The sequence below is a fragment of the Carassius auratus genome, chromosome 29 (genome assembly GCF_003368295.1).
Source record: "Carassius auratus strain Wakin chromosome 29, ASM336829v1, whole genome shotgun sequence".
In the NCBI taxonomy this organism is placed as follows: domain Eukaryota; kingdom Metazoa; phylum Chordata; class Actinopteri; order Cypriniformes; family Cyprinidae; genus Carassius; species Carassius auratus.
The window spans coordinates 15492390-15513459 of record NC_039271.1 but is presented as its reverse complement, the minus strand read 5'-3'; the positions used below and the strand labels follow the sequence as shown (position 1 = coordinate 15513459).

The following is a 21070-nucleotide window of genomic DNA, read 5'->3' as shown; positions in this document are numbered from 1 at the left end:
ATTCTGCAGTCCATTTGTTCGACCTCTCAATCCAATCAGTAAGTGCCAGTGGCCTAATGGAAACAATGACCATATAGCTAAAAGAACCAAAAATACCATAAGAATTAAACAAAGTATATTGAAGTGTTTGTGAGGATCAATCCGACTGGAGGAAAGGTCATTGTGTTCAGTTGTTTCATATCATGATGAAGTCATGGGACTGTCAGACTTCAGGGGCATTGTGGGAAGTCACAGATATTCAGTTAACGCTCATATCTGCTGAAGCAACAACAAAAAAAGTTTAATCTTTTATCACTTTTAGCCTCTGGAATATAATCCCCATACCCCCGAAAAGAGAAACATCGTTCACATTTAAATCTCAAATTGTATTTAAATGTGATAAAAATTATATATTAGTGAATTAATGGAAAGAAAATATGTCTGGCTTCCAATTCGTTAATGATTGGCTCTTATGAACTGGTTATTTTAATGTAGTCTTGGCCATTAAAGACCCACATGTTATTGGTGGTCTATTGAGTCCTACACAGAATGAACTTCATCAGAGCGGTTACTGAATTCGCCTCACTCACTTAACTGCAGATCATTACTTATAGTTACGGCTGACTCTAAACGAGGGGGGCAAAAACAGGAAAGGTATATATCTTTTTTTTTTATATTCGAAAACACTGACACAGTTGATGGCATTGCACATTACGCTAAGCATTACTTTCAGATTTTCTAAACTCTGCTTTTTTGTCTCTCTTGTCTCCTTTGCCTCTTGGCGATGGTTGACCTTCATACATTCATTCATTCATTCATTCAGATCATACCTCATTTTCTGGAAAAAGGTAAGAGACCATCCTTTGCTGTCCCTTCTCTTTAGTACAATGATGATATAAATGCTAATAATTAAATTTTAATTTGACATTGTCTATTCTTACTATATTTCCAGTTCAGTGTTAGTGGATCTAAAATTAAAAGCCTACAGCGGGCTTTGTGTTTTAGAGAGGAGATCATCATGTTTGCAAACTAAGTTCGAAAACCTTTATCATAGACTCATGACATGCAATAATGAAGCTGCTCTAAATGCTCTAAAGTTTCTTTGCTTTTGTGTTCAGTAAGTGCAGTGGACACTATTAGTATTAATCAGGATGCCATATAGCAGAGATGAGATTGTCTTTTGTGATAATGATTTACAAGGACCACACAGAACAGTAGCCCCTGTTGTCCTGTTCAGGACGCATTGATGATAGGAAAGAAAAAGCTTAAGTGTCGTTTTGCAAATGATCCTTCTTTTTTTCTTTCTGTCTGTGTCATGCTCAGTATAATGTGTGCATATATGTGCAGTGTACTATGCTAATTTCAGCAAAACTGAAAGGAAGTACAGTATGTGTGGTGGAAGTGCAGACTAATTAACATTTTTCAGCGTTCACGTTTCAGCCCGCCTGCCACACACACACACACACACACCTTCACATCAACAGTTTAATATGCTTCTGATCCCTGAACTCCCATTATAACTTACAATGAGTCAAGTACAAGCAGTGAGTTTACGTCATGGAATTTTCATGCACTGTATTTTTTCTGGAAGGATACAGAAAATCCATTCCTGTGAAGCAATTTAAGCAAGTAAGTTAATTTAGATGCGAAAGAATGCATATAGCATTGTCTTAAAGAGGTACATCTACTGTAACAAGGGTAATGCACTGGGTGTATCAGAAGCAATTAGAAAACAATGGGGGGGGGGGGGGGGTATATTGCAAAAGGCTGTATTCCAATTCTGGAAAGGGAACCTCTTTAGTGGTGTTACTCTGCCATCCTCAGCTCATAAAGTGGAATGCAAGTTTTACATATATATATATATATATATATATATATATATATATATATATATATATATATATATAATTATTTGAGAAGTAATTTAATTAAAATATGTGCAAAATTGCATAATTTAAATGAACACTCATTTATTTATATTGTTGAAATGCAATGTGACTGAAAAGTGCATTGACAAGGATGTTGGTAGATTTTAGAATGACGATTCCTTATAATCAGTCAATTACTAATCTCAAAATTGCCAAATAGCCACATTTTCTGATACAATGTAGGTTTTTACCACATAAGTGTGAGAAATAAACAAGCGAGAAAGCCTATATAAGCCTGAACAAATATGGGAGGAAGAGAAAATAGACTTGAGTAGAAATGGTCAAAGGTGGTCATAGATATAATACATTTTTAAAACTTAAATATATATACATATTCATGTTAACAATAACAATACATCAGGCCCTAATTGAACTTTTCAAAGTGTATATCATAAGTGGCCAGTAGAGGGAGCCATGATTTGTGAAATAGTTTTGCAATACCACTAGCCTGTTACAGGCCAACATCAGTCAGGCAAACAACAGATTCCTTGCATGTACTTAATATTCATTTGCACTTTTGCCTCAGAACCTTATACATCTCCTGCAAGCCTTTAGCGATGCACTCTGTAATGAAGCTTTGAAGAGCCAGAATTAATCAGTTCGTCTGGTAGAGCCACTGTGCTCCTCTGTTTGTTCTGATATCTCTGCATTACCAGACTGTAATATGAATTATTCCATGTTAGCAGGGCTAAATCAAAGCAGTAATTCATAGGTCATTACTGTCAGAGACTCCCCCGAACTCAGCAACAGACAGTTCTTCCCCCTCCGTTTCATTAATCTCTATTGAACACACTATTTACCATACTTCAAAAATGAAGAGTGCACAGCCATTTGTGGTGGTGTGGGAAACCATCATGGACCCGTGTCTCGGTGGAAGATATTGTCCTGTCCACAACCTTTCTGGTGCATGTAGCGTCCAAATTCGTGTACTTCATTTACTTCTTAAGTTGACTAAATTAGTAATGCAGGGAAATGTGTACGAGGGTATAGGGGGCAAGTCTCGAATGAGGTCTTGTTAATGTCAGAAAATTTGTTGTCGTATTCGATGCTAATGAAAATAATCAAGAAACTGTCTGTTGTTTTTCAGCCGACTGGCTGCTTTTTGTTCACGTTAGTACACAATGTTATGCTCCCTAATCAAACAAAGTGGACTACATTTTATGTAATGTGTCCATCAAGCCCTGTATTATGACTTCTTTCCTGTCCCTGCTTAAAAAAACAAACAAACAATTAAAACCAGCCTAAACTAAGCTGGTCTTCAAACCAAAAAGACAACAATCAACCTCAGCAATGCTATAGCATGCTAGCAACACTTAGCAACATGTTAGAACATCAACTTCCAAGAGCTTAAGAGTTTATGTTATAAACAGGCTAAAACATAATAACAAAATATAAAATATGCTAGCATAACTATAGACAAGCCACAGAGATAAGAATGTGCTAAACATGTTTGAAAATGCTAACAACTTCTAGAAACAGGTTATAGCACGTTAGCTTCATACTAATGCTTTTTAGCCCCATGTCAAATTGTTATCAGTAATACTAAAACAGGTTAGCTTCATGTAATATGTTAGTAATGTGTAATAAAATGTTATCATGCTAGCAACATGCTAAACTAAGAACTGGCTAGATCTGTTTAAAATGTGCGCTAAAACATGCTACCAGCTTTTAAAATAATCAAATCAAGCTTAAAACTTTCTATCTCAAGTGAACCCATCTTCAAATGTTTTAAACTATTTTAAACATTTGGGCTAGGCTTTTTTAGTCGTATCTAGTTTCCATTTTGTGGCTGTAATATGAATGATAAGTATTTTAAAGTTTACACTTGTATTGTGAGTGCCTCACTGTAACCCATTGTGCATGAAAATTAGGGAAAATTCGGCTTTAACTTTTGTGATATAATTGTACTGTACCTGGTATAGTCCTTTAATATTACAGTAGTTTAATCTAACATTTAGAGATTAGCAGAACATACACTTTTAGTGTAGGCCTACTGCATGACTATTCAAATTAGGACACCTCCCTAGAAACTTGTAAGCTGTGTAGGCTGCTGTTTATGATGAGCAAGTTGTTTTTGCCTGTGAATCATGGGTTCAACCCCAGCAGCATCTAATTGAGTGGCCTTCAGATTTCTATTTTCGCCTGATGTGTGGACACCACCTGCTTACACAGCTCCAAAACGCACATTTGTTCTGCTTTTGGCAACAAGTTATGAGTTTTTAATTCCATCTTGTAGAAAACAGACACACAAAAGCACTGTGCTGAAGGACCGTTGTTCTCCCAAAAGCAGTCAGCAAATGGGAGCGCAGATGCATTTATCATCATTTTGACGGCATTAATGTGAAAGTTATGAGATGATCTCCTTGCACCCACCGAAGAGTGATGACTTTCAACTTGCAAATAAAGTAAAAGCAATCAAAAGCGGCTGCCATGGAGACGCCCACAGACCAGTGTGAGGCAAGACGAGCAGAGATGTGTTTTTACACTGCTAAAGATTGATCACACTAATTTACAGCTACTTTGCCCCCTTAAATTCTGCTTTTCTGTTGTTTTATAAAGCCATGAGTTAACAAGAACCTACAGTATAATAAAAAGAAAACAAGCAGGCAACTCCGAGGCTTAGCTAGCTTTGAACTATTGCAGATGTGGGGCTGTTGGAGGGTTTTGTGTGTAAAGAGTTTGGTCATTTGTCACTTACTGTTTGTCTTTTTAGTGGTGTCCCATACTTGGAATTTGAACTCTGCATTTAACTCATCCAGGTGCACACACACAGCAGTGAGTAGTGAACACACACACACACACACACACACACAATTTAGGCCTCTAAATTTCAGAAGCGTTGTTCTAAAAATGAGTGAGCATTCTTACTGTAGTTTATACTAAGGCAGCGTTCTGACTGAAATGGAATAAGTGAACAATTTAAAATGCTCTTCATATTGTACATAGTAACTCCGCATAAACATAAAACAGTGTTCCTATGTGAAACACATAGGAGACAGCAGTTTCAGTGACAGGCCATCTGACCAATCATAACCGTGAATCTGCCATTTTGTCCGACAAACAAACCAGACAGGAGAGTAGATTAATGTCAGTGTACTTGAACATGAAAAATGAGGTGTATTGAGATCCTTCCGTAGTTGAAACAAGAGACTTCCAGATGTTCATTCATGTGTGTTTCATCCTATAACTAGTACAGAGGAAGAGATGATTGATTCACATACCGCTTGAACTGAGGCACAACTGTGATCTGTTACAACACATTAAAGAGTCACAAAATTTCTTCAGAATTATACATTTGAAAGCTGAGACTTTTCTTCATACCAAAAGTAACCTCCTCTCTCTTGTATGTCGGTGAATTGTCAGTTTCCTCTATAAATTTGTCACTGTGTGAGAACATGATGTGTGGCGTGAGAGTGCCTGGGCTTGTCGGACGTTGCAACAGTAACTAAGGGGGGGGGGCAGATCTTTAAGAAGGGTCAGTTGATTCCAGTGAAGCTAGATATTAGCATGTTGCTATGCTAACTGTATACAATACATCAAATAAGCATGAATATACTCATTTTAGATTTTCATTTTAATGTTTTAGCCATTTTATTTATTTATTTTTTCTTATTTCAGTTAGTTGACGAGGCAATATTTCAATTTAAAATATTTATTTATTTTATTTATTAATTTATCAATAGTCTCCATTTTAGTTAAGAATAATGACACTGGTAGGAATGGTCTAAAAAGAAAGAGGGACTTTTTAAATACCCTCTCAGCCTCTTTTATGAATTTTAATTAGGTGACACAATGTTTGCACATGTTAGGATTACCGCTTATTGATTTTGCTTTCATTTATGTGATGGATTCGTTTGATTTGTTGTTGGATTGTACTTCCAATCCTAAAGCTGCTGTTTCACATGACTAGCTACACACTGCGGCCAATCTAAACTGTTTAAAAACAACACTTATTGCATTTTAAGAATATCAATTATCAATTGCATTGATATCATTCATATATTCTCGTACACTTGTGCAACGGCAATTCACATTTTATAGGTTAATACAAAATCATCACCTCATGAGATGGTTATGTTTTCCAATGAGATTGGGTTGTCATTGTAAAATGATCCCCTTTTTCAGTACTGAATGAAATGCGTTTCTAGTCTACATTTCTCTCAAATTCATTCATCAATGCATTCTGGGATTGCCTTCACTCCAGAGGATTGATGTAAAACAGCCTTACAATTTGCCCAAACAAGATCAAGCTAGAATTGAAGAAGGAATAGCCATTTGATGCTGTAAAATACTATCTAACTAGGTAACTCATTAGGTTTTAAAACCGCTAACGTGTCCCATGCGCCCATGGGCCATATTAAACCTGTCTAAATGACATCACTGTTTGTGCATCCCACCCCCCACGGCTCCCTCCATTAAATCACCATCACTCTTACTGATGAGGATCACTAACTCAAGAGGAACAGGGAGATCATGGCCGGGCATTAGCACAAGCGTCTCTTCTCAGAACATTAGAGTCTCCAGGCGCACATAAATAATCCAGCAGTGATAAACTGCTCTGGCAGGAGAAATGGCAGTGGAAACGCCCCTCTAATTCCATTGTTGCTGTTGTTCAAGCCCCAGTCCTGCATAACCACATTCACATCTTATTTAGACCAAGATCCACCGGGACAGGAAGGAACCAGCTGCTGTTTGGGTTGTTTTTAACTGTCAAGCCCCTTTCACACTGCACGTCGGACCCGCAATATTCCCGTAACATTGCCTGGTCGCCTTCTGTGTGAAAGTAACCACGTCCCGGAATTGATTACCGAATTGAACCCGGGTCGGGCACCTAGTAACATTGCGGTAATCGATCCGGAACGAGCGCTGTGTGAACAAAAGCCAGATCTAATTCCGTATCGAAGTGATGGCGCGCGTTATCGCGCGACTCTTTTACCGGCTGTTCTGAAGGAAGATCAATGCCGAGATCGTTTGCTTGCTTCAGTTAAAGTATAACGTGACAAGCGTTGTCGACTCGTACATTACACGTCACGCGCTGATGTCACGTGTCGTTACGGGATCTTCAAGGGTTGTATGTGAAAGCACGCACATATACCGGGTCATCACTGGCAGTGTGAAAGTGCCAAACCTAGCGACCAGGGAACAATTACAGGAACACTTTACCCCTGTATTTGCCGGAATGGCAGTGTGAAAGGGGCTTCAGACTGACACTATTGAGGCCCCGACCCCAGTCCTAATTTATGAATCAGTAACCATGTGTTAAATTGGGTAATCAATATTTTTAGACAAGGCCTTTTTCAAAGTCTCTTCCAAAAAAACAAACAAAAACAAAACAATGTCATATTAAAGTGAGTAAATCTTACTCTTCTGTTACCTTGTTTGAATGTTTTGTATGCTGGTCGACCCACACAGCATTAGTTTTATAAGAACACATATACATCACAGCACAAGCCCCCAAGAACATGTTCTACGTCGTGACTTCAGTTCTGCATTTATGGAGTGAGTTTTGGTTCTTTATTACATGCGAGAAAATAAAAGATCTGAGAGAAAAAAAAAAGTTTGAGAGAAAAAGTTATCACACTGATAGCAAAAAAACATTTCATGAGAGAAAAAAGAATATTTGAGAGAAAAAGTTTTCATGCCAATAGCAAAAAATAATAATATTCGAGACTAAAAAAAGTTTTGAGAGAAAGTATTTTCTCATAGAACATAAAAAAATATACATTTGAAATTTTTAAAATTATTTCTGAGAAAAAAAATCTCTCTCAAAATACTTTGAAAAAAACTCTCAAATATATATGTTTTGCTATCAGTGTGTAAATATTTTCTCTAAAAAAAAAAGTGTTTCTCTCGAAACGCTTTTCTTTGCTCTTGATGCAATTTCTTGCTCTCGTGTCAGGATTTTGCTTTCACTGTGAGAATTGTGTCATGGGCGGGGCCACGTTCCTATTGGCCAGTCGGGTGAGCATCGTCTTGTCTTGGGAGTCGAACTGATTCATAACACCATTGTTCGGTTCACCTGCATAGATGCCGCCTCTGCCTTATGGATAGTTAAGTTGAGCACAGACACTCCAATGTTTGGGTAAGATGATGACACACAGCTGGCTGAGCAAGTTCAGTAGCACTGAAGATTAAACATTAAAAAATAGCACTCATATTCATGAATGAACGTGTATTATATTATTTGCTTGCTAATCGCTAGTAAAGCTAACCAGCCATCATGCTAGGTAAACTTGCAAACTCACCTGTTTTATACTATGTTTAAATCAAATGCCAAATTAATGTTTTGATTTAGATTTCACGCCTTATTTAGTGAGTAGTGAGCTAGTTTCTACCTTTGCACTTGCTAGCCTCAAAGCACCTGAAGAGTAACTGCTTGTTCTTACAACCTCCCGCACAACTTTCAACTAACGTTAGTATGCATGGAAGGTGGCAACCCTACAACTAGCTAACGTTAGACAGTGATTGACATACCGTTTGAAAGATTTAAAAGAAAAAATAATTACCATGACAGTACAGGCACAAACATATTTGTGGGTTGCTAATGTAAGAGTTAGTCCTAGACCTGCAATTTACCTTGTCAGCTCTAGACCTCAGCTAGATGGTAAAAAATATTTAGAATAAGCCCCGTGTAGCTGAGTTTGCGAGCTATACATGCAGTGTAGCTAAACATGTGCAACAACCATACAAAGACTATTTTAAACAAAACTAGGTGGGACACTTTCAAACGGTATATCAATCACTGCTCACTACTCACTAAATAAGGCATGAAACTATCTAAATCAAAACATTAATTTGGCATTTGATTTAAACATAGTATAAACCAGGTGAGTTTGCAAGTTTACCTAGCATGATGGCTGGTTAGCTTTACTAGCAATTAGCAAGCAAATAATATAATACACATTCATTAATATGAGTGCTATTTTTTTATGTTTAATCTTCAGTGATACTGAACTTGCTCAGCCAGCTGTGTGTCATCATCTTACCCAAACATTGGAGTGTCTGTGCTCAACTTAACTATCCATAAGGCAGAGGCGGCATCTATGCAGGTGAACCGAACAATGGTGTTATGAATCAGTTCGACTCCCAAGACAAGACGATGCTCACCCGACTGGCCAATAGGAACGTGGCCCCGCCCATGACACAATTCTCACAGTGAAAGCAAAATCCTGACACGAGAGCAAGAAATTGCATCAAGAGCAAAGAAAAGCGTTTCGAGAGAAACACTTTTTTTTTTTGAGAAAATATTTTCACACTGATAGCAAAAAATATATATTTGAGAGTTTTTTGAGAGAGATTTTTTTTCTCAGAAATAATTTTAAAAATTTCAAATGTATATTTTTTTATGTTCTATGAGAAAATACTTTCTCTCAAAACTTTTTTTAGTCTCAAATATTATTATTTTTTGCTATTGGCATGAAAACTTTTTCTCTCAAATATTCTTTTTTCTCTCATGAAATGTTTTTTTGCTATCAGTGTGATAACTTTTTCTCTCAAACTTTTTTTTTTCTCTCAGATCTTTTATTTTCTCGCATGTAATAAAGACACATTTCTAACTCCATATGCATTCACCAGTTTCAAAACTTTAAATAATAACCAAACTTTTGTAAGGCACAATTAAAGGATGATCCAATTATTACTCAAAAGCTTTTTCCAGTGTAATTAGATCTTGCTATGCTCTTTAAAGAGATCTTACCTCAAAATAAACCATGTCATCATTTTCTCACCCTCATTAACATAAATTAAATATAAATAAAAAAACACCCTCATGCCTTTTGAAACCTGCATGACTCACCATCATATTGCATTTGTTGAAAAATAACCATGTCACTCTTACACAGTGTGGAAGACATAAGGCATTTTCTCTTGTTGCTTCTCTCCAGATTGTGGCAGACTGGTCTCTGAATTCTAATGCGTTATGTGTAGTGATGAATTTTGGCAGAATTAAGGGTGACTCATACTTTTGGGTACTTGTGCAACCTCTCGTTACTCGGGAACTTTGCTCAGTGCGTGATGTGAATTCTTTATGGAGAGCCGATTTTGCCCAAATGCACTGAGCAGAAAAATTGGATAGTGGTTGATCATCGCCAGAGGAAGATTTGGCATGTCTATGTTCATGTGTGTATATGCGCGAGAACACTTTTAGTTGTTTTACGTAGGAGAATTTGGTTTTGACATGAAGTTCCGGTCTTGCATAAATTCGGCAGTTATAGCAAAGAAGAACTCCATGCTGATTGGCTATCTTCCACAGGTACAGGGTTCATTTTAGTGACGTGCCAGACAGATTATTTATAACATTTCTGATTCTTATACTTTTGTTCATATCTAAACACTATAAATTGAAAACGTCTCCGTTACATACTATATGATAAACCTCGTTCCCCGATGGAGGGAACGGAGACACTAGGGGTGGCTCTTGGGAGCCCAGACACATCATTGACATAGCAAAATTTGCATAGCTAGCCACACCCTGCACATCCAGTTATAAATAGGCCAGCGCAGCATTTACTCACTTATTCTGTTTTGAGGAGTTAACAGAATAAGTGTCAATATAATAAAAATATATGCAAAATAAAATCGACTTATTTTATTTCTGCTAGTTTAGTGTGACTTGATTTACAAAAATAACTACAACTGAAATAAAATTCATAAAAACACATTAAAAAAGCTAAATAAAAATGACAAAAACACAAAAAATACTAAATCTTTAACTAAAATGAGAAAGAACACTGATAATATACAAATAAAGTTAATTCAAAATATGAGCAAAAACTACAATACTATCCCTATTATAATAAAAAACTGGTTTCAAGTGGTTTTCATTATTTGGGAAGTTTATATAATCAACATGTCATGTATCCATTCTCTAATTTCCTCATTCTTTCGCCATATAGTGAATGTGACTTTCTCTAATATTGACTACACTGGCTGAAGAAATATTGAAGGTTCATTTTCATCAGATTTAATGCAAGTGCAGAAACTCAGGTCGATTTAAATGTGAAAAACTAATCGGAATTGGGTTATAAATGTGAGAGGTGACAAATGGTGTGTGTGAGGACAGAAATGTTGGATGGTTACTCTTCTGAGAGACCTGCTGTTCAGCTCTGATTAGTATGATATATGTGCAAAAGCCTTCATTAGCATGCAGATTTAAAACAACATCTTATTATCGAGGCAACCTGGGAACACGTGAGAGAATTCTTAAAACTGGAGTTTCCTCAAAAAGTCATGGAAATTATTAAAGATCTTAAGGTTCGATTCATACAGAAAATGTTTTGTAGTTATTCTGCTCTTAAAAAAATAATAATAACAGAAACTACCGGTGTGACTCATTCGGTTCCAAATGCTACTTTGCTAGCTAACTGGTTACTACAGGACACAACATCAATAATGGTGAAAAGGTCCCATTTTCCAAGTGTTCTTGGATGGAAAATGTCCCCTATTCTAAAGACTTGTATATACATTTTGGTAGCACTTTATTTTACAGTCCTGTTCCCCATGTACATACTATGTACTTATTATATTAATTATAATAACTATGTAATAACTAGGTACTAACCCTGAACCTACCCCTAAACCTAACCCTACCCCATGTACTTACCTTGTATTACCAGAACTTTCTTAGATAAATACACTGTAAGTACACTATAAGTACATGTAAGTACACGTACCGTAAAATAAAGTGCAACCTACATTTTTATTATTTATTTTTTTTAAATTTATTTTTTTACTAATTTTATAAATAGATATAGCATGCATATATAGCATACATATAGCACTAAATTATTTTTTGGGTTTTGGATGTCAGTATTTTTGTGGGTACATATGTACAAGAGTGTTGCATGTAATGTAACTAATGTAATTTATTAATTTAACAAGAACTGAAGATTGTTTAATTCTGTGTCATAAAGAAAACATTAAAAAAAGTAATTCAAGTGTTCTGCACTTTAAACACAAAATACACCAATATAAACCTACCAAACTCAAAACTAGCATACTGGAGCAAGTATTTACCTTATTCAGTATAGATTAAATTTTCATGCTGCATGCTGTATATTTGCAAATACAGAATTACGGATGTCTAAAGTTGCAATAGATGCTGTTTGCATAATCACAGTCAGTTATATCATTAATACATTAAAGGGGGGGTGAAATGCAATTTCATGCATACTGAGTTTTTTACACTGTTAAAGAGTTGGATTCCCATGCTAAACATGGACAAAGTTTCAAAAATTAAGTTGTTCGTTTGAAGGAGTATTTTTGTTCCCAAAATACTCCTTCCGGTTTGTCACAAGTTTCGGAAAGATTTTTTCGAGTATGGCTCTGTGTGACGTTAGATGGAGCGGAATTTCCTTATATGGGTCCTAAGGGAACTTCTCCCGGAAGAGCGCACGCTCCCGTATAGCGAGGCTGAGCACAGACATTTCACTGATCAGAGCGATTTACTGATCAGAGCGAGAGCGTCGCGAAAAGTCACAAAAGAAGTGTGTTTTTGGTTGCCAGGGCAAGACAATCCTGCACAGATTACCAAAAAAAAAAACAGCATTAAGGGACCAGTGGATGGAGTTTATTTTTACAGAGCATCAACAGAGTTGTGCAAGTGTTTTTGTTTGTTCCCTGCATTTCGAAGATGCTTGTTTTACAAACAAGGCCCAGTTTGACGACGGATTTGCGTATCGTTTATTTCTTAAGGATGATGCAATCCCAAGGAAAAAGGGTCACGATCGTGTGTTGGAACCGCAGGCGATGAGTAAAACTGCTTCAAATATCTCTGCCTCCTTGTTAGTGCGTCCCCTCCCATGCCAGAGACCCGGGTTCGAGCCCCGCTCGGAGCGAGTCGTTGCTGCTGCTGCTTTCATTCAGTTTCAGCCTCTGGATCTGATTCTGGATCATAAATATACGCTGAATCTTACTGTTAGCCATGGTTTGTTTTGTTTGTTTGTTTTGGATGATGGGTTTTCCCTCACGGTAATGTCACAGCTTCCACATCCTCTCAACGCAAAAGCCTATTCGCGCTCGTGATTCTTTAGCTCCGCCCACACGTCACGCCTCCAGGCGCTCGTGTTTTTCCGGGAAAAATCGTTACAGACTATCTTTCTCTTATGAATATAATAAAACTAAAGACTTTTTGGATTTATGACGGATGCAGTACTACTCTATATGTACTCAAGATTAACAGGATATTGAGTGAAAACGAGCATTTCATCCCCCCTTTAAATAATATAGTGCAATGTCAGAGGTTTTCACTATCACTCAAGATTTTTTGCACATGTAAACATCCTCCTGTTAGACTGTGCAGCCTTTATTTTAATTAGTCTAGACATTTCGACCTTTAGCCTTCTTATTATGTGTCTCAATAGGCCTCTCTTGAGATTTATGTTCCCTGAGTATCCTACAAATGAAAGACTGACTATAAAAGCCTACTGTATGCAGAGTATTAACTGTGCTCCATATGTATGAATCAATAATCATGGCGTACTGTATCGATGATTTTGATAAATGAATGTAAAGATGATTTTCTGCTACTACTACAATCAATGTGTTAAAAATACATGTGTGGACTGGGATGTTGTGTCTCAATATGCAGTGCTGGTGACTCTAATAAGGACCGTTATCATAAAGAAAGGTTACATGTTTCCTTTTAATTAAAAATCAGCTTTGCTGCATAGCACAGGAGCACACCACATGCACACGGTGACACGCTATTGAACAACAGCTCTAATGGTGTAGTGTTTTCAGGCACAGATGTTTGTTAGTCCTTATGGAATCAGATGGATGAGTGGCCACCTAGAAATAGGAAATTGATTTGTTTTGCCCATTTGATTGTTGTTAGAGGTTGTGTCTTGCACATCTTGTTAGGGCATATTGAGCACATCAAATATGGTAAACAGAAGCTCAGACATGTGTTCTTGAATTGTGAGGTTTACTCTTAAATTTTACACCGGGAGTGGCTGAGCTTCGTTTACTATGTTTGATGCACTCTGTATATGTATGTTAATGCTCATATGTTAATAAAAGCCTAAATTAAGTCATCATACTGTATACATGTATCGTGTCTGTTCAGAAAGCATTTACATTTTCATGTACTTTTTGAAGCTTAATCCAAATAAATGTGGATTACTTAGACTTTTAATGAATCTGCAAAAGAAGAAAAAAAAAAACCCGTGAGATTATTAAAAGTGTGTTCTTTTCACACAGTTCTTCTAGATTTACTTGCATGAGCCATCAGGTCTTTTAATTATTTTGTTTGTTTGTTTGTTTTTGTTTTTTTTTTATCAGAGAAGCTGAATGATGTCCAGCATAATACATTGGAAAGAACCATAGACTGTATAATAACATGAATGTAGTGTCCGTGAATTTTACCCATAGTTTTCTGAAGAGCAGTTTTGGAGCTCCCGGATCATCGAAAATGGGCAAAAAGGCGGGAGCTGGTTGTTGAAGCCACACCCACCTAGCTTGAGGGCACTGTCAGCAGTGGCAATCCACCTGTCACTCAAGTGGCCACGCCCTTAATTTTGCAGAACTTCTTATAAGGCTTAATATAGTTTAAATGGATGAGTTATAAAAACATTCACCCCTCTCACAGTTGTCATTAAGGGCAAAATTAGCTATATAGACCAAAATATTTTTTTGTACCATGCTGTAAACATGTTTTTTTTTCTGCTGTAAAGTTGGGCATTTTAACATGGGATTGACTCCCTTTTGGAGCCAGCCTCGAGTGGCCAGTCGATGAATTGCAGTTTTAGTCACTTGACTGTTGGCTTCATGAGAGAGAGCAGGAGGTTGCCACTTGGAAAGAAGAAAAAACAAGGAAGTCTTGGCTGGTGTTTCTTTGTGATATCAAATTAGTGGTGTCATTAGAACAGAACAGAGACATTTCATTGGCCATTTATCAACCAATCTGCTTTCATTCACAGTCTTTCTATATACCTCTCATTACCTTCTGAAACCATTACCTCAATGTTCACATTTTCCCAAGTCTTAGAAAATATATTTTTTGAAATTATTTTTCTTCTTTGGCTAGACTGTAATTTTTTATTCAGGCTATAGTGAAGAGGAGGCGCATCTGTGCTTGCAAAGGCTACTGCTGTTTTTACAGCAGGGAGAGTGCCATGGCTTGGCATGTTTTACAGTCAGAATCGGAGTATCCTGGCCTGGCACACCTCCCCCAGGAAAGAGACCACGTGTGTGTGTCGTCTCAGGTTGCTCAGAAGCCCCATCTGGTTTATCTCTCCATGCCTCTGTACCCTGGCAGGACATTTGGAAGGAGCGATCAGTCCCACCTCCTCTTCTCCTTCCGAGAGAAAAGAATTCGCAGAGATTCTCAAAATCATCCATCGGAGCATTTTCATATCTTAGTATTGTTCCATAAGACTATTGTTGCCGACCATTAGTGGAAACAATGTTACGAGTCAGTGTTTCAGATAAAGCATGTTTCACAAGGGTTTAAAAGCTTTATACTACAATCATGCCAGAAATCATACAAAATAGCACCATTATTCTTTATTCGAGTCATCCACTGAAACGGAAACTCATTTAAAGATGATTGCTTGTCTGTAGACAATGGACAAAATATATTAATATGGAAAAAAATTACATCGGCTGCCCTTTTGGATGTGAATTTCGGTCATATTTTCTTCTAGTTTTACTTAGCTTCCATAGAGTTACATTTAAGAAAAGACTGCATGCCTAGAGTTTTGAGCAATACCCTTGCAACCACATAACAACAAGCTATAACCATTTAGAAACCTTGGCAAGCACATATTGTGATTGTGTTGTCAACCATTGTACTGTTATCCCACCAGATTACTTGCTGGTTTATTAACTATAAAGCAGTCATGTGACATACTGTAAAATTTAAGGAGTATGCTGACAGTTGTTGCACATACATTTTGAGAGGCACCTATGAAAAAAGTCTCTGAGTGAGTAAAGACTGAAAATGGACTCCTGCTAAGCCAGGCTTTGCAGATTTGATTATCTCCCTCAACAATGGCTACATGTATTTTCAGAAAAGCCAAGCAATGAAGCCAAATTGAATGAGACCCTCCCGTGTGCCCATGTCTGTAGAAACATTGAATTAAAAGGGCTCCTTTATTAACTGAAAGGAAGCTTATCCTGGCCAATACTGTAGTCATTCTAAATGGCTGCATTGACATTCTTTTATAAAGAAGTCAATTGGTCTATGGAGGGAAAAATTATATTGATCCTAAACACTCAGGTTAGTGACTGGAGACCTTGAAAGTCTGTGCTTTCACCAGTGAGACTGGATTTATTTGGAGCATCCCTAAATAACTGCAAGATAATTTGTCATTACATGTTCTGTATTTACACTCAGTGTTTATATAGAATTTTTTTGTAATATCTCGTAGTGGTTTATGGGTCAGAGTAAATATGTTCTGCCAAACTTCCCTGAAACATTTCAGTGAAAACCGCACGCAGAATGAGCAACAGGTTTGGGGCTTGCTGGGAAAAAACATGAACTATAACAAAAAACAACTAAAAAATACCTTGGCTCATCTTTTTGTTGAAAGTCTGCTGACATCTTCAGCAGACAGCTGATAATTAAAGTTGTATAAAATTGTATAAAATTAGTTCATAAATGAGTTGAATCAATAGTAAAAATATAATAAACACCAATATATTATCATGCATTTTTATAGATTTATACACATACAACATTCTAAACTGCATAGAAGGGCTACATAACTCTTGTTTTGGTACAAGTTTTATCCTTTATAAGATTACTTAACATGTTTATTTGAATTTTTACTGGAAGATTGCTTATTTTGCATATTCCACTTTTCCAAAAAAAGATATTCATCTAAAATCAGTGTCAATACACCATATAGTTTAATAACAAGCCCATAAACTGGGATAATGTTTGTTTGGTTGTTTGTTTTTTACAGAATGACAAAAAATAGTGAAGTGCAAATGATTTATACAGACCTTGTTGTATTTTAAAGTATAATATAGAAATTATTTTATGTAATTATAAATATGAATAAACACACAGACACACACACACACACACACACACACACACATATAATAAATACAAAATATGTATTAAGTTATAAAATAATAATAAAAATGTAATAATTAAATTAATATAAAAATGGACAAAAATATTTATTGGAGTATCTAGCCCTGTTCCTTTAAGAAAAACTTAGTAGCCCCTGATGGTATCATTGAATACTTTAAAATAAAGAGCTCTGTTTCCCTACAGGGCTTTTTGCATATTTGTTTACAGGACCCTTAAAATATGGCCACGTTCACACAGCGGCGGAATATGGTTGTCAGTCCTCTATTTGAGTCCTCAATAGGGTTTTGTTCACACATTATTTAAATTGCTGTGTGAACGGGTTATTTCGAAACACACAACTGTAAGTAAACGCGGTTGTTAATGCCAAAACCTGACCGTGTGAACGTACCAATACAGTTGCAGGTCATAAATTTGCGACTCGCTATCCCTGAGCATCAACGGGGAGAGTCCACAATGTAGCCAGTCTAGCCACGCCCACGTCTGAATCTGGTATGTGATTGGTTTACCAGCAGCGATGCTGCATAATGATGTGAGGAGGCAGCAGCTTATCGAACAGATGGGCTGGTCCAGCACACGGGTACACAGCATCCGTGCTGTGATCATGGAGCCTGCTGCTGTGTTTATCAGTGACATTTCGCACCCCTGATTGATTATGTCAGCATTGCACTGACTTATTATTCATACAGCTTGCATAAAAGGAGCGCAGTTACATTCTCTGTCCTTCTTTGTGGATGTGAGGAGTCCGGCGTCAGTTGGGGAGGCACTGGTCCCTGATCAGTTGAACTTGACGACAAGGATTTAGTTCATACTGTGCAGCCGAAGATATAGGCTACTGCTGATCACCTCTGCATTGCATTGGAGGAAATATGATTTTCTCAGAGATGAACACGGGGACGAACTCCCCGAAGGTCCACCCGCCCAACGGGACGAGATTTTACACATACCAGGCGAGTATTTAAAGTGTTTAAAAGCCAATAACTAATGCGAACTGCTTGTTATGTTTCTTTATGCGCGTTCTGAGTATCATTTGCAGTTTAAATAGCTTTTGTTTGACACGTCCGTGATGCAGTAAGGTTTGTAAGGTTTTTTTTGTTTGTTATTGAGCTCTGGCAAAATGCGCACTCAGAGTTTGGAGGTAGTTATACACAGAATAGCCGGGGTTGACTGTTTAATCACGTTTAGGATTGAGTTTAGCTCTAAACTGTAGTTTAGGTCTGAAGTGAAGGTTTAAAGGCGTTAACCATCAAGTTGGATTGAGCGCGCGCGTTCCCCAGGAGGCGCGAGCGCTTTATAAATACATCACGCCACGACAGTAACATTGACAGTATCTTTGATACAATTTTATTTTAATTTCAGTCTGTAGTCAAATGTAGGTAAACAATCTGCAAGTCAGATAATCTTAATCCTGTTTCGCTAAAACGATACGCTGTATTATGCTCAAGAAGATTAATAGGAGAACCAGACGAGTCACACTTTTTTACTCCAGTGAATATTTCTTAGAATAGGTTTGATGTTGAGACTTATTTCCTGTGTAAACGCATAGTTTAATGTTTTGTCTACACACAGCAACCACAACCAAAACAAAAACGTAGCCTACTGTAGGATCAGCATATTATAGCTCATCAACATTTATGCAATAGAACAATTAATCAAACATCCAAAATGGAAAAGGTAATAAGAAAATATCAAATCGCTGTTTTGTTTGGAAATATGGTAGCTATTATTATTATTATTATTATTGTCTTTATTAGGCTATTATACATTTGTATTTGTGTAATAAAAACAATAATAATGTCAACTCTCCTATGTGATAAAATACTAATGTTTAGTCTCTTTGATTATGCTCTTGATATGTTGAACTGCATGCACTGCTCAGCTGTGACCCAAATCACACGCATTGGAATGAGGGCAGTGTCCCTAGATATTGATTTCTGTAATGGGAGGCCATGGTAACAAAGCCAGTGATGATAACAGTGAGAGACTGTGGCTTTAGATGATGATTTCATTGGAGCACTTTTCAACAGGTGCCGCAGATGCTTGTTCAACCATCTGTATTGATATCTGTTTGTGGATTATTTTTGGTTACCCTGTGCCCTAAAAATACTGCGGCATGTTGTTTTCAGCTTTGCTCATTTTGAGAGTGTGTGTATTCATTATGTTTCTGTTTGGGTTTGTGTGTAGTATCAGCTTGTCTCATCAGTTGTAGAGAGGTGCTCCCCATGGAAAACAGCCTGAGAGATTTCCCCCGATTTAAAACGGCACAGTCTATGCTCTGCCCTGACACTCTATTACAGTACAGCAACAGCATGAACAATCGGAACAATATAAGCTTGCACCGCAGAGACAAGTTAAGGCTTTGAAAGCTACACAGTTGTTTACTGCAGTTGGTTTCCATTGGTTTTGTTTCAATACAGAATTTACATTTGGACAGTTAAACATTACTAGAATTGTTCATGATAAAATTGTAAACAAAAAATGCATTTTAAACCAGTGGTCCTCAAGGGGCCACATCAAACTTCCAAGGGTGCCACATGATTATTATATATTATATAATAATTAATAATATTATATTTTAATATATTATTAATATATGTATATATTATATATTGATTAATAATATATGTATTTTTTTTATTAATATTGCATTATTTAGGAGGCCTTTGAATATTGCATTATTTAGGAGGCCTTTTGGACACACTGGCGCCGATACAGGATGGCTGCCTCCGTGACGAGCTCCGCATATGTTTTTGTGTTTTTGTTAGTTTGTCCTGTCTTTAGTTATATTCCTGCCATCAGTTTCACCAGGGAAGAACTGCTGAACATTCGGCAGAACGCACCACAAGATGTTTTTCCGGATTTCAGTTATTCAGATGTTTTACTGAACGTTGTTATCGGAGGAGCGGCGGCGCTGATCAAGCGCTTCAGGACGCGCAGACGGGGGAATCGAGCGGGAGCGCTCGTCAGACTCAGGAAGCGCAGATTTCTAACGCCGTTGCCTAGCATCCATCTGGCAAATCTCCGCTCTCTACCCAACAAAATGGACGAACTCCTTCTGCTTTCTCGGACAAATAAGGATTTCACACACTCTGCTGCTCTGTGTTTCACGGAAACCTGGCTGAATGACACCATACCGGACAGCGCGCTCCATCTGCCGGACTTTAAGTTGTTTAGAGCGGATCGCAAATCAGAATCGACTGGGAAATCGCGCGGCGGCGGGACATGCTTTTACATCAATGAACGGTGGTGTACAGATGTAACTGTGTTAAAGAAGACGTGCTGCTCAAATCTCGAAACACTCTTCATTAACTGCAAGCCGTTCTATTCGCCGCGGGAGTTTCACTCGTTCATTCTGGTCAGTGTTTACATCCATCCTCAAGCGCATGTGAGCTCAGCTTTACAGAAACTCGCTGATCAGATCACAGAGACAGAACAACAACACCCGGACTCTGTTTTAATCTTTCTGGGGGACTTTAATAAAGCCAATCTGTCCCGTGAACTGCCAAAATACAGACAGCATGTTACATGTCCCACAAGAGACAGTAATATATTGGATCACTGTTACACCACAACAAAGGATGCATTTCACTCTGTTCCACAAGCAGCTTTGGGACGTTCTGATCACCTTCTGGTTCATCTTATACCGTCCTACAGGCAGAAACTAAAATCAGCTAAACCTGTATCAAGGACTGTAAAAAGATGGACTAATGAAGCAGAGCAGGATTTATAATCTTGTTTTGACCTCACTGATTGGAGTGTTTTTGAAGCTGCTGCCACCGATCTGGATGAACTCACAGAGACCGTAACATCATATATCAGTTTCTGTGAGGATATGTGTATTCCTACAAAGACTCAAATAATTTACAATAATGACAAACCGTGGTTCACTGCAAAACTCAGACAGCTCCGTCAGGCCAAAGAAGATGCTTACGTGAAGGGGGACAATGTCTTGTATAAACAGGCTAAATACACTGGAAAAGGAGATCAAAGTGGCAAAGAGGAATTATTCTGAAAAAATAAGGACTCAGTCCACTTCCAACGACTCCGCATCAGTGTGGAAAAGTCTAAAGAAGATCACCAATTACAAGACACCACCCCCCAGCACTGTAGAGAATCAACGACT

General features: G+C 37.5%; 1 protein-coding gene across 4 annotated transcripts in view; it reads left to right on the top strand.

Annotated features, from left to right (window-relative positions):
• The window catches only part of ppfia2 (PTPRF interacting protein alpha 2), a 149888-nt gene that overhangs the window by 32422 nt on the left and 96396 nt on the right, over positions 1-21070 (top strand). The window contains exon 1 of one of the 4 annotated variants that reach the window (XM_026209835.1): positions 17518-17897. The exons of the other annotated variants lie outside the window; for them this stretch is intronic. Coding sequence (XP_026065620.1) covers positions 17817-17897 — 81 coding nt within the window. The 5' untranslated portion in view covers positions 17518-17816. Of the gene's footprint in view, positions 1-17517; positions 17898-21070 lie in introns of those variants that run through there. 4 annotated transcript variants of the gene reach the window in all.